The sequence below is a fragment of the Balaenoptera ricei genome, chromosome 7 (genome assembly GCF_028023285.1).
Source record: "Balaenoptera ricei isolate mBalRic1 chromosome 7, mBalRic1.hap2, whole genome shotgun sequence".
Lineage (NCBI taxonomy): Eukaryota > Metazoa > Chordata > Mammalia > Artiodactyla > Balaenopteridae > Balaenoptera > Balaenoptera ricei.
Window position 1 is genome coordinate 83,300,636 of NC_082645.1, and position 14,859 is coordinate 83,315,494.

At 39.4% G+C, this 14,859-nt stretch overlaps 1 protein-coding gene across 5 annotated transcripts in view; it reads right to left on the reverse strand.

Annotated features, from left to right (window-relative positions):
* The window catches only part of ANKRD44 (ankyrin repeat domain 44), a 329,006-nt gene that overhangs the window by 162,505 nt on the left and 151,642 nt on the right, over positions 1-14,859 (reverse strand). For all 5 annotated transcript variants that reach the window (XM_059928405.1, XM_059928407.1, XM_059928406.1 and 2 more), the window contains exon 4: positions 3,972-4,050. In XM_059928405.1, coding sequence (XP_059784388.1) covers positions 3,972-4,050 — 79 coding nt within the window. The remainder of the gene's footprint in view (positions 1-3,971; positions 4,051-14,859) is intronic.

The following is a 14,859-nucleotide window of genomic DNA, read 5'->3' on the forward strand; positions in this document are numbered from 1 at the left end:
TTGTGCACTGAAGGACACAGAGTCTGCATGTCTCATGATTTAAAGGCAAATGCTTTTTCCCCAAGGACATTTTAAAGCTTATCATTTTTTTTTTTTTTAAAGCACTAGGCTATACTGATTCTGCAGAAACAAAGACCCAACTAAAAGTTAAACTCTAATTACAAATTAAGTACCTTTTTTTTTAAATCTTATCCCTATTAACACTTGATTTTATTATCATAGATATTAGGAGTAAAAACAACTCTGAGCATCTTTTCCAGAGGCAATATTTCTGTTCTCTTAGCCCTGTCTTCTAGGAAGAAGAATAAAGAAAAAAGGTAAACCAAATGACTAAAACTCTTACAGGCCAGAGAGAACAACTGATTCTTAAGGCGGGCTTAGCCAATGTTTGGCTTTTAATTATAGAAATAAATATGGGGACTTCCCTGGTGGCGCAGTGGTTAAGAATCCACCTGCCAATGCAGGGGACACGGGTTCGAGCCCCGGTCCGGGAAGATCCCACATGCCGCGGAGCAACTAAGCCTGTGCGCCTCAACTACTGAGCTCACATGCCACAGCTACCGAAGACCACGGACCTAGAGCCCGTGCTCTGCAACAAAGAGAAGCCACCACAATGAGAAGCCCGCGCACCACAAAGAGTAGCCGCGCTCACAACTAGAGAAAGCCCACGTGCAGCAACAAAGACCCAACACAGCCAAAAACATAGATAAATAAATAAATTAATTTAAAAGAAAAAGAAATATGAAAGAAAGATCATATGAAGTATGATTATAATACAGTGAGATCAGCTTGCTTTTGATTTTTTTTTTTTTTTTTTTTTAACAAACAGACCAAATCTTATTACAGCCCACGAGCACTGTCCTTCAAAGCAATGCCCTTGGAAGAGTGTATTATAATTCCATGTATGTAGCAGTTGTCCAAAGCATTTTAAAAACTTCCCTTGGAGCTGCCTTTGGAGCCAGTTTATATACCCATCAGCAAATGGCCCATTACTTTATAATCGCACTACATTGGAGGCCAAAATCAGCATTGACTCATTTAATCACCCCTCTTTCTCTAGACCAAAAAAAAAAATCAAATCCAACCTCAAAGGATGAATATTTGTCATGCATGAGATAATCAAAAGAATGACCTGCTACCAGCTCTGGAGGCAATATGCATTGGGAGTAGTAATCACATTTTGAACAATCACAGGAAATAATTTTACAGGAATACCACTTGTTTGGTGGCCTATGTTCTAATAAATTTACTATTTTTAATTAGTAGTTACAACTCACAAACACTCCCATGTTAGAGGGTGGGTACTTCTGGTTTTCTTCCTTCAGCCCAGAACTCTCTAACCCTTGTGTGTCTCCAGAGTTTCTCTACAGGGTCTCATTACTGTGGCTGTTTCTCTGTGTGCTCTGTTTCCTGTATCTCAAGCCTAGGCTCTTAACTCTTGGCCACTGATTGGTTCACACTGATCTCATTCATCCATCTCCAGGCAAACGATTTAGCAAGCTCTTGACCCTTGTATTTGCCTTAATCCTGACTCAGCCAGTTCCAAAACAGAAGCTAGAAGCAGGTGGGGAAAATAAAGCCAGAATGTGGACCGGCAGTTAGAAGAGGAAATCTGCAAGGCCTGAATTCCTCGCTGTCTGCTCAGAGGCATTCAGGGTTCCATCTGCCTGGCTAACAGGAGATAATGTCAGTAGGAATTTAACGGGCTTGGGTTACACTATGCTCTGTAAGTTAATACAACAATGGAGAACACAGCTGTAATGGGCAATTCTGGCAAAGCCAAGTGATTTGTCCAACGTGGGAATTGTTAGCACCTCATTCATTATTAAATTGGAAAACAGTTTGGTTGGATTCCCTAAAGGGTCAGCTGCCAGATGTAAGCTCAGAGATGAAATCATTGCTCTTGCAATGATATTTCTTTAGGAATATATACAAATTGAATAAAGGACCTTTCGGGGAAATTAAAACCATGAGAATTCCAAGAATTCGCCTAAGTCTCCACAGCTGAATAAAATTTCTAAAGAACTTTCCCAATGCTCTCCCATGCCCTTAGTCTTCCTAATTTGATGAGGGAAGAAGGAAAAATTCCATAGCATGTGCCACCCAAAATTATACTAGAGACATTAATAGCCAGTGATTCTTCCTAGGTGACTGGGCTAAGAGAACAGGTGTACAGATCAAGATATACAGAACAGTTTCTCCTGGCTCTACTGAATAAGCCCCATCTAAAAGAGGCTGGTGTACTCCATGCCCACGTGAAGGGGAGGTGAAACCAAGTTTCTTGATCACCAGACCCCAGATGCCCGAAAAAAAAATAGATGGGTCCTTCATGCTGAAGAATTAAAAAACCTTCCCCTTCGAATGTGGAAAAACAAACCAAAAACCAAAAAACCAAAGCTGGGGATCTAAAACAAGGTTTTGAATTTGTACATTCATGAACCAAACATTCCTCTGAGACCCAGAGCTGTCTCTTAATACAACATTTAGATGGTGAGTACAGCGGGTCGGGAACATTAGGTGTCATACCACAAAACTCTTTATTTTTCACCCCCACCAATTCTGCCTATAATTTTCCATGGGCCAAATTTCTACTGTTGGGGCGACCAGCCAGGTGTGCGCTGTCTGTTAGCCACAGACTGTGCCGGCATCAAACAGTACATGTTTTGTTTGGAACACAGCCCTGAAACATCTTTAGAATTATCAGAATGAAGGCCTGTTCTCAAGAGCACCAGAAATACTACATGGAGCCGAACTTAAGTTCCACGAGATTGTCAGGAACACGGGGCACAAGCATTGTAAGGCACAAATACTTGTTTCCTGGGAAAACCCACCTCAAGGACACAAACACAACAAAAAATAAGGGCAATGTGAGTCTTCTTTGTGTATCACAGCACAATGCTTGCTTCTTTTTCATAATGTTCTCCCCATCTGCTCGAACACCATGTCAGTTCCTACCTTTGCATAGCTGACTTTGGAATTCTACAGTTTCCCTTTACTACTGCAAACAAAGATAAAACCTTATTATAGGCCTTTTGCATAGTCTGTGGGCAGAGGCATTGCCTCCAGATTTGAATCTCCCCAAACCAAAAGAAGGAGGAAGAAAGCCAGCTGGCCTGCATACAATCCACACGGAGACACGTGCACGTGCTCAGATTCATTCTGGGGATTTGTCTAGCAAATACTCAAGGGAGAAAGCACATACTGGTTTTGGAAACCTGTTTGGTGAGATGTACCAAGCATACAGGTTTCCAAAAATGAAAACACTGACATTTAAAAAATCTGATGAAATATTTAAAATACATCGAAAAATAAAGAGAATAATATCACAAAGACCAGTACACACACAAATCTGATTTAACATGTGTTGGCCATATTTACCCCAATTTTTAAAAAATAAAATATTTTACAGAGTTACAGTCTCTTTCATACCCTCCCCTGAAGACATCTCTCACTCAGTTGGCCTCCTCAGAGGTAACCACTATCCAGAAATGGATATGTTTCTTTTCCTTCCATATTTTTATTCTTTGATTATATTGTTACAGTCATGTATCCATAAGCAAAACATAGTATTGTTTTGTAATGCAATTTAAATATATGTAGATACATATAAACATTTACGTGTGTTCATGTAGACCTTAAGAAAACAGTTTTCTTGTTTGTTCTTTGTTTTTTTACAATGAAAAAAAATTAAAAGATATCCAAATGTACTGAATTCATTTACAATACTGGGCCTGGTTAGACAGTCAGGAATCAGACTTTCAAAGCAATATAAAAGTTTCACTAGAGAAGTCATTTTTCAATAAGAAGAAGGTCTTGCATTGTCCCTTGTCTACTGATAAACTCCATGATCAAACAAACTTCCACGAGCACAGTAAAGAAATTTTGTTTGGGTTCATTGTAGTAGTCAATCCAGTAAATTGGTCATTTAAATTTTTATCTGCAGTTGACTTTTAAGTACAGCTGATATTTACCTGACAGAATCAGGAGTTCAATGATCTCTGCATCTCCCAGAAACGCAGCCACGTGAAGCGGGGTTCGCTTCTCAGAATCCTGAAACAATGGCAAAGATAAACAAGTCAGTGGCAGCCGGAAGTATCTTTTGTAGTTATAGTACGACTTGTCACTCACTCTGAGATTAATGCTTGTGACAGAGAGTGAAGGCCAAACACCTACTCAGGTCAGTTCTGGATACACATTTCTCTCAGCATCTCCCACAGTCACGTGTACGAAAGATCCCGATTTCTGTGTCTGTGTGTCGTATTTGCCTCCCTGCTCCTTTTATTGAAGCCCAGTTCAGGTCAAGGATGGACCATCATGCACTGGATGATGAAATTCAATTTACTTTTAAACCTTCAGTATGGTTAAAAAAAAAATTCAAATCTTTCTACCTACCTTAACAGCACAGTTCAAAGCTTTCAATGATTTATTTTCTTTCTAAGAGAACCTAGTGGAATTGTTCACAAGGACATTTTCCATTAACTGTTGCCTAGACCACTGCCCATTCATGTAGTACTTATTGAATGCCTACTATGTGCCAGAAGCCAGATTCTGGGGACAGGGAGGGTGACCATGACAGGCCCAGTCCCTGGCTTCATGAAACTCATAATCACGTGGGGAGGCCAACAGTAGTTATGTAAGTCAATGACACATGAGATCCTTTCAGATGGTGGTAAAGGCCATAACAAAATAAAAACAGGATAATGAGATCAAGTGACTGGGGAGATGGGAAAAAGATTACTTAGAGTGGTTGAGTAAGGCCTTTCAGAGGATGTTGACCTTGAAGCTGAGAGGTGAGGTAGATATTACTCTGTTTCGTAGATGAGAAACTATGGCTCAAATAAATTAAGAAATGTCCTCAAGACCCCACAGGTATATAGCAGAGTCAAGATTAGACCTTCACCTGTCAGATTCCAGTCTCAGTCTTTGGCAAGGCATTTAACATATCGTGCTGAGAGGCAGCATGCTAACAGGCAGGGGAAAAAATACTGCTTTCCCATCTGTAAACTGGAGATGATAATATCTCCCTAGAGAACTGATAAGAACATTCAAGATAATGTAAGTAAATAAGTCCTAGGCAGGCATGAGGCTGGGCCCATGCCCAGCAAGTGCTCCATAGTAGCCTTTATCGTCACAGCATAGATAGTTGTGTGATACTGTAACCCAGCAGGACCCTATGGGGCCTTCCCGGGACAGGACCCGCGTCCCTGTCCTCTACCTGCCTCTTGTTTGTAGAAAAACTTTAGCCTCCTAGGCCTTCCCCGAGTTCCAAAGAATAAATTTAATCAAAGAAGTGAGAAAGAAAGAAACAAAGAAAAGTAAGAGAAAATAATAATAGTTTAGCCATTAAACAAAGTCTAGGACCTTTAGTTCCTCCTCAACGGCTACAGAGAATATCCTGAGCCACATCCTTGAGTTGTTTTGCAGATACCGAAACCTCCACCAAGAGGAAGAAGTTAACTGCATGCTGACCACAAGCACGTAGACCCCAGATAAGTTGGAACCAGAAGGTTGATGATGTTGACTCCCGATTACCTCACCATCAACCAATCAGAAGAATGTCCACAAGCTGGTCACACATCCCCAAACCGTCTCCCTCACCCTGACTTTAAAAACCTTTCCCCGAAAGCCATTGAGGAGTGCAGGCATTTCGAGCAATAGCCACCCCTTGCTAAGGCAAGTACCCCTTGCTTGGCCTTGCGATAAACGCCGCACCTTCCTTCACTACAGCCCAGTATCAGTAGATTGTCTTTACTGCACATAGGCGAGCAGACCCAAGTTTGGTTTGGTTACATCTTCCCTCCAAAACCGAGAACTCTCATAGAGTAAAGAATAGGTCTTACTCCCCTCTCTCCCCATAGTAGCAGCACAGTAGGTGCTCAGCATAAACTGACCAAACTGAACTAGTCTATGTGTGTGGTCTCTTCCACAAACTTCCATCAACTGTCCCATAACAACAGTAACCAAAGCCTATATGCTATCTTAGCGGTTTCTCCTGAAACTAGCATGCATTTTAGTTTCGAGATTTGTGGATTCACTACTGATTTTAATCATCATTCCTATCATCACTTGATTAGACAATATACCTAACAGTCCTTGTAGCCTAAGGATTCTGTTATTCTGTTTGCGGACAGTTCAGGCCCTCTGTTCTCAGTCTCTTTCAGACCATAGCTTTTAGGCATTTCATGACTCACTAATATCTAAAACAGATGGCAGACAGGGAACATGACAAGAACTGATCTTCAGACCAGTCTATTTGTTAGGAGGTCTGGTAAATAGGTTTTATGAATGGATTAACTAACTTTTCAGTGGATCAAAAGAGGGGGTTTGAGTTAGCTGGGAATTTATGTTGTCTATGTATGCTGCAGGCAATCACTACAGATAAGAGGAAATAGGGCAGTCATGTTAACTATTTCCCATTAAATAATGGTATGCCTTGGAAAATTCAGTAAGATATACAACCATGGTTAACTCTCTTATTGCTATATCATCCTTTCTGTGAAAATAAAGTTTCAATATTTAAAAACATGTTTGCTTATTTGAGAATCAAGTGCATTAATCTGTGCAATGAACTATACAAATAACTGAGACCAGACTTTCACAAATGTCTTCTATTTCTATTTCTTCTATTGATATTTCTACAAGCACTTTCCTTTTTAGTTTCATATTCCCTTTGAATCCTCATTATATCAACTGAAAAGTACCTCTTGGGTCTTAGGATAAAAGTTATATAATTATATGTTCTTTCGTGAATTGAACTGGTTCCAGAGTTTTGTTCAACAAATTAAACCTCACCTAAGTGATTTAAACAAGGACTAACCCAACGCAAATTATAACTTTAATTTGACCTGAAGCAAAGTGAATGCTCTGTTTGAGAACTTGGCCTCAAATAAAAGCCAAGAAAACACCAATATCCAAATCTGGTTGGTCCATCATTATATAACTGGCTTTGCTCATTCTGCGGCCCCTTTTATGACACGGCTTGTTCAAACTGAAGTTTTTATATTATAAAATGGGTGTGTTACATGAGATCATATTGTAAAAACTCCTTGACTGTAAATCCCAGTGTTCCTGTTAATATGCATTTAAAGGCTTCCTGTAGCTTCCTGAACATCTATGCCAATTGACACTCTCCTTCAGTGACAAGCCATAGACAGGTAACTGCAGAGAAGATCTGTATTCAGGCAGTAGTTGTTTGGTTCACTGAAGCAGCAGAATCACATAAATAATTTCATGTGCTATTAAGACCTTACCCAAAATAACAATGCATTACTACTACTGACCAACACCTGCTCTCTAGCAAGGAACCCGAGTGATGTACAGGATCATGAATTGAGGTGTGAATAACAGAGCCACATTTATCACCATACCCAATGAGGTGAAACCAGCCAGGTCTCACCAACTGCAGTTCATCCTCTGCCTAAGTACAGGGCCACTCTACTTGCCATAAGCTAGACAAATGGAGTAGGAGATGCAATGGTAGAAGAAGGAGGGGGAAGGCTCTGGGGAAAAGAGAATACTAGTAATAATACTAGTAAAAATAGGTCCTAGGCCAATGATACCCCTATGGCATCTAAAAGAAGAAACAAAACCTATCTGGTGCAGACGTAGAGAATGGACTTGAGGACATGGGGAGGGGGAAGGGTAAGCTGGGAAGAAGTGAGAGAGTGGCATGGACACATATACACTACCAAATGTAAAACAGATAGCTAGTGGGAAGCAGCTGCATAGCACAGGGAGATCAGCTCGGTGCTTTGTGACCACCTAGAGGGGTGGGATAGGGAGGGTGGGAGGGAGGGAGACGCAAGAGGGAAGAGATATGGGAACATATTGTATATGTATAACTGATTAACTTTGTTATAAAGCAGAAGCTAACACACCATTGTAAGGCAATTATACTTCAATAAAGATGTTTAAAAAAAAAAAAAACCTATCTGGTACTTATGCAGGGCTTTTAATTTTTTTTCAAAATGTCTTTTCATCTATTCTATTACTTAAATCTCATAACATCCCTATCAGAGGAGACACACCTTTCAGAACTGTGTTGTTAAGTCTTGTTACCACTATTTAAAAGATAGGGAATCTGACCCCTAGATTATATGACTTGCCCGACACAGCAAACTGATGCCAAAGAATTAGGTGTCTTGGTTACCAACCTAAAACATTTTTCTTTATAAAAATGGAAACAAGAACATCATTTTAGAAGTTGCCTTGATAGTCTAAAAAACTTTCCATTATAATCCCTAAGAGATTCTGGGGAAAATGTGACAAACATATAGTAAACATTCATTTAAATGAGCTTACAGTAAGTTAAAGTAATAGTCTGGGGCCAGAAATGAACAGTAACGTGAGAACCAAAGCTGGAAGCACATGAGCTTATTACCCTGCAGGGAGAAGTCATACCCCAGGAGCCTGGGACTGAACACTTGCTCAGGGATGGGACGTGAGGTAGAGAACTGGAACTGGAAGACCCATGAAGTGGTCTTGAAGAAAGATCCTTGAAGTGCAATGGTGGGCTCGAGAAAAAGCCAGACGCTCCATGGGCAGATGGCAAAGCGATGCCTTGGCCTAGATTCTCGGTGGAAGAACAAAAGTGTCTCCCCTGAGCATCCACGTCCCCAGAGTCTGCCCTCGTGTGGTTTGGGGTTTTGAATTCACAATACCTTTGCAGTCTAGAAACTTTCAAGCGAAAAAATCGGCATAAAAATTGGTTCTAAGCCAAGGATACCCCTAGGGTGCCAAGAAGAAGAAACAAAATCTATCTGGAGAGATGTGCCCTCAATCCAAGCAATCCAGGATTCCCACATATTAAACCTCCGCTGAAGATGAGCTCACCAGCCTAAACCACAGACCCACGTAGGAACAATTAATTCCCCATAAGCCAGAGTCAGCAGGCATAACAACCAGCAAGAGCTTGAGATAATATAGAAGCAGCAGACAGAGATACGAGTAATGTTTAAAATCATTTAAACATGAAGGACAAAGCCCAAAGGAGAAAACAAGACCTTATTTTTTTTTTTAACTGAACAAAATTTGGGGGAAGAGGTATGAAGGAAGAGTTACAGGAAGCAGTACAAATGACGCTAGAAACCATGTAAGACTTTGGTCTAAGAGAGATGAAAACAAGAGTTAACAAAAAAAAATTGGAGAAGGATAAAATAAGTACAGTGACTTTGGGATATGTTTTACAACCATTTACTCAGCCGTATTTTCTAGGCACAGACATTTATTGAGAAGGTATTATCTCCCGGACATTGTGGTGGATGTTAGGAATAGAAAATTTAAAATATCCAGTCCTCACCCTAAAGACACAGTCCAGTTACCAGTTTCCAAATTTAGGACATCAAAACAGAAACAAAAGCAGGGACATGGTAATTAGTGATATTCGTGATGTTAAAAGATTTGTGAAAATAAACTGAGACAAATGTTGTAGTAAATATTGCCCCCAAACCTGTCCAATTCTGACCAAGCCTGGGCAGGGAGTCTAAACCGACAAGAAAAAAATCTCTCCTGAACTGGGAAGTAAACAAATTTTGCCCAGGACTCTCGAAAGGCCCCATTGGCTCCAGCTTAAATGGGAACTTTGGAAGCCCTGGGTCAGACTTCCAGGTCAGTCACAGAGCCCAGCCTGCATCTTATAGGCTGCCTTAGGGGTAGTTTCTGGATCAAAATTAGAATCCAGGACCAGGCTAGGACCAGAGTAGCCTTTGGGGAGAGTGGCCGAGCTACATGTTCTGCACCATTTGCATTCACTTCTGTTACCCAAGTGGATTCTCTGTGATGACCAACAGCTCATGAATGGTTGTGTAGGTCTTTACAACACCCAGGAATATAAGAGGAAAAAACAATTCAAAAGCAAGCACAGATTAGTAATAACTCATCAATGTAGTTTTTAAAAAGACTGTTCAAGTACCACAAAAAGAGAGGTCTTTTTCCATTCCCCAGGAGCTCCCATTCCAAATAGCCCTTGGCAAACAGATTCGGACCCATGGAAAAAAATCAGGTTTCTTCAGAAGGAAGGAAGGTAAACCCTCCCTTTCTATGAATAGCCAAAGACACAGAGCCAGCTGGCGTCTGAGCTAAATTTGCAGTATGTCATAGAAAGATCAGGCAGAGGAAGTTTCTGTCGTCTGTTTACCAAAGAAGCAGATGAAAGAAAATAGGGAACTAGAAGTATGTCCATGTAAAGTGAGCTTGACATGGGCAGAGAGTCCGTTCTGGCAGCTGAAAATACTGTGTAGGCAGGCCGACTGAGGGGGCACCCCAAGCCTCTCTTTTGAAGATTAAGAACTGTTTATTACATGCTTCAGAAATTCTCAGCTAGAAGTGCATGATCTAATCTTCATTGTAAGTATCTGTCATACACTAAAACAAACATCCCTCCCTACATAGAAATATCTTATATACCAAGACGGGCAGATGGAGCAATATTAAAAAACAAGCTCTGCAAACCTTTCCTGTCATGAAATACAAAAGTTAAAGTTCCAATCGTCAACTCAAACTCCCACTAATATCAAAGAAGCGAAGAAATTACTAACAACTTAGGCCCAACCAGCTTATGTGATATTGAACGGAGATCACTAGGAACAAGCAGATATCTAAAGAACTCTGGACACAAAATATGTACCTTGGAGATTCTTCAAATCATATGAGGAAAAGAGCCAAAGACACATTAAAGATTCAAATCAAACAATATGCAGAACGGGAAAGATGTTTAGTCTGAAGGTGGGGAATTAATAGAAATTTGTGAAGAAGAAAAGAAAGCAAAGGAGGGAAACAAAAATCATGTTTCTTTTTAACATCTCACAAATACAGAAGGGTACAGAAAATACCAGATCTATATGTTCCCACCAGCAAAATCAAACATGTCAAACATGTTAATATTTTTTACATCTGCTTCAGAACTCTGTTTTTAAAAAATAGCTTTAGGGGTAAAATGTCATGAGTATTGTGACTTGCAAATGGTCTTGAAAATAACTTGTGTGTGTGTGTGTGTGTGTGTGTGTGTGTGTGAGAGAGAGAGAGAGAGAGAGAGAGAGAGAGGGAGAGAGACAGAGACAGAGACACAGAAACAGAGACATGTTAGGTTAGGCAGTTTTCAGTTCTTCACTACCACAAACGATGTTGCAATGTACATTCTGTACATGTCTCTCTGGGAATATGTATGAGAATTTCCCTAGAGCAGATACCAAGAAATGAAGGGGCCGGATCTTAGGGAATATTCATGTTCAACTTTATTAGGTATTGCCAAATAGCTTTCAAAAAATGGTTCACCAATTTATACTCCCACCAGTCAAATATTAACTAGTTCCTTTCCCTGATATCCTTGCCAATATTTGTTGTTATCAACCTTATTATACTCTTTGCCAATATGATATACCTAGCATGGTATTTCATTGTGGCTTTGATTTATATTTCACTAAATACAAGTGAGGTTAAGATTCTTTTCATATGTTTACTAAAAGTTCTGGCTTCTTCAACTGCAAACTGCCTGTACATATCCTTTATCCATTTCCAAATTCAGTTATTAGTCTTCTTCTTATGATGTGTGGAGGGTTTTTAAAAATACTGCTTAATTCAGCTTTCAATGAAAACTTGTTATGCCTTCACCTAGACACAGCAGAGATGGGTCAATGTCTACCCCAAGTCACCATAAGAGAAAAATTCAGATTTACAATCGTCATTCATCTTCCATGCATGAGTGACCCCATGGAGCTGGATTTTCCTTGGCTGGAATTTTCTATGCCTCAAAAGTGATGGTTAATCTCTGTCCCTATACACCCGCACCATTGAACAACCTCATTCAACTATCACTCTGTTGGTATTTCAACCCATCCATCTGAATGTAACACAGATGTATGGGAAACACTAGTACATTTTGCTATATCAAAAATGTTCAAATTCAAACCTCAAAACTATACCTAATTATAGAAACTAAACAATAATCACTCAAAAGATTTTAAAATGAGATTTTTAAAGTCTTATTAAAAGACTTTAAATAAAATATAGGAATTTCCTGGCGGGAATTGGCCCAGTGGTTAGAACTCGGTGCTCTCACTGCCGGGTCCCAGGTTCGATCCCTGGTCGGGGAACTAAGATCCTGCAAGCTGTGTGGCCAAAAAAAAAAAAAGATAAAATAAGAGAAATGAGAATGCCAAAGACATTTTGATTATATATGCCTTAGGTAACTAAATACTATATATTTTATTGCATTAATTTTTAACTAAATTAATGTATATTAAGCAAAAATTATAACAGAGGTTTTTATTTTTATTTTATTGTTCCTTAAAACAATACTGTGAGGTAAATATTATCATCCCTATTTTACAGTGGAGGAGCCTGAAACTTTGAGATGATAAGTAACTTGACCAGAGTCACACAGCTAATTAGTGGTAGAACCGGGATTCAGAACCAGATCTGATTCCATTGCCCATGCTCTTGCTGACTCTCTGAATAGTTATAAGTAAACAAAGTGAAAGTTATTGTTTGTTATAATTGGTACTCTTGCCCTAATACTCCAGACCTAAGAACAAAATTCTCCTAAGTAAAAAGTACTAGTAGGCAAGAAGAATAAAGTTGGAGAATGAATACTACCTGATTTTGCGACTTATCATAAAGCTCCAGTAATCAAGACAATTTGGAATAGGTGCAAAGGCACATATATGGACAACACATGATTTTCAAAGAAGGTACAAGGGCAACTCACTGGTAAAAAGATAGCCTTTTCAACAAATGGCACTGAAACAATTAGATATCCATAAGCAAAAACAAACAAAAAACCTCCAACCCAAACCCTGCACACTAGACAAAAATTAAATCAAGGTGGAACGTAGAACTAAATGTAAAACTTAAAATTCTAAAGGAAACATAGGATAAATCCCTTGTGATCTTAGGTTAGACAAAGATTTCTTAAATATAACACCAAAACATGACCCATAAAAGTACAAATTGATAAACTGAATTGCATCAAAAATAATAACTTCTGCTCTTTGAAACACACTGTTGAGAGAATGAGAAGACAAGCCACAGAGTGAAAGAAGATATTTTAAAGTATATATCAGATAAAGGACTTCTATCTAAAATATACCCCCAAAAAATCTCGAAACTCACTAATATGAAAACAATCCAATCAAAAAGTAGGCAAAAGATGTGAACAGATATTTCACCAAAGAAGATATACAGATAGCAAATAAGCACATGAAGTAATGCTCAATGACATTGATCATTAGACCTATATGATCCAGATATTCTACTCTTAGGTATTTACCCAAGAGAAAAGAAAGCATACGTCCACACAAAGGCCTGTACATGAATGCCTGTAATAGCTTTATTTTTTAAAATTTATTTTATTGAAGTATAGTTGATTTACAATGTTGTACTAGTTTCTGCTGTACAGCAAAGTGATTCACTTATGTATATATTATATATATTCTTTTTCATATTCTTTTCCATTATAGTTTAGTACAGGATATTGAATATAGTTCCCTGTGCTAAACAGTAGGACCTTGTTCTTTATCCATTCTGTATACAACAGTTTGCATCTGCTAATCCCAAACTCCCAATCCATCCCTCCCTCAGCCCCCTCCCCCTTGGTAGCCACAAGTAGTAACAGCTTTGTTTTAATAGTCAAAAATTGGAAACGAGGGGCTTCCCTGGTGGCGCAGTCGTTGAGAATCTGCCTGCCAATGCAGGGGACACGGGTTCGAGCCCTGGTCTGGGAAGATCCCACATGCCGCGGAGCGGCTGGGCCCGTGAGCCACAATTGCTGAGCCTGCGCGTCTGGAGCCTGTGCTCCGCAACAAGAGAGGCCACGATAGTGAGAGGCCCGCGCACCGCGATGAAGAGTGGCCCCCGCTTGCCGCAACTACAGAAAGCCCTCGCACAGAAATGAAGACCCAACACAGCCAAAAATAAATAAATTTAAAACAAAACAAAACAAAACAAAACAAAAAAAAACAGTGCCAGGATTTAAAAAAAAAAAAAAAAAATTGGAAACGATCCAAATTTGTATCAACAGATGAATGGATAAACAAACTGTGGTATTTTCATACAATGGAACACTACTCAGCAATTAAAAGGAATGAGCTATTGCTACATGTTACAACATGGATGAATTAAAGTAATTCTGTTGCATGAAAGGAGCCAGGCAAGAAAGAGTATGTACTGTATGAATCCATTCACATAAAATTCCAGGAAATGCAAACTAATGTACAGTGACAGAAAGCAGATCAGGGTTTGCCTGAGGAGGCTGGAAGGGAGAGTGGAAAGGGTGGGAGGAAAGGGTTGCCAAGGGGCACAAGGAAGCTTCTGGGGGTGATGGATGTATTTATTATCTTGATTGTGGTGATGGTTTCATGGGTGTAAACATGTCAAAACTGGAAATTTTTGTTTACTGTATGTCAATTATATCTCAATAAAGTTGCTTTTAAAATACACAAGCAGGCAAATGAAACATATTCTCTTTTGCATAACATAAAGAAGTCTATATTTAAGAGTTAAAAAAATACACCTACGCAACAATTCAGTTACGAGGAAGAAAAGAAATGGCAAAGTCATGAAAGGAAATGAGGCAATTCATGTTATGTCCTGCTCATGTATAGACACAGAAGTGAAATTCTGGCAAAAGAAGGGGGTGCTGGATTAAAGTCTATATGCTTTAAAAACAGGCACAAGCAAGATTTCTCACAAAATCTCTTAGGACATTTACATTTCCTCAGTGAAACCTTTGACAAATGTGTACTGGGTAAGGATGTAGAAAAATAAATCTAGAAAACTAAGTACAAGAATGAAAGTGAATGGTTTATGCCTAACCTGTGGGTCCACTGCAACATGTCACCAGCAGATTACCAGAGCACCCTTGGG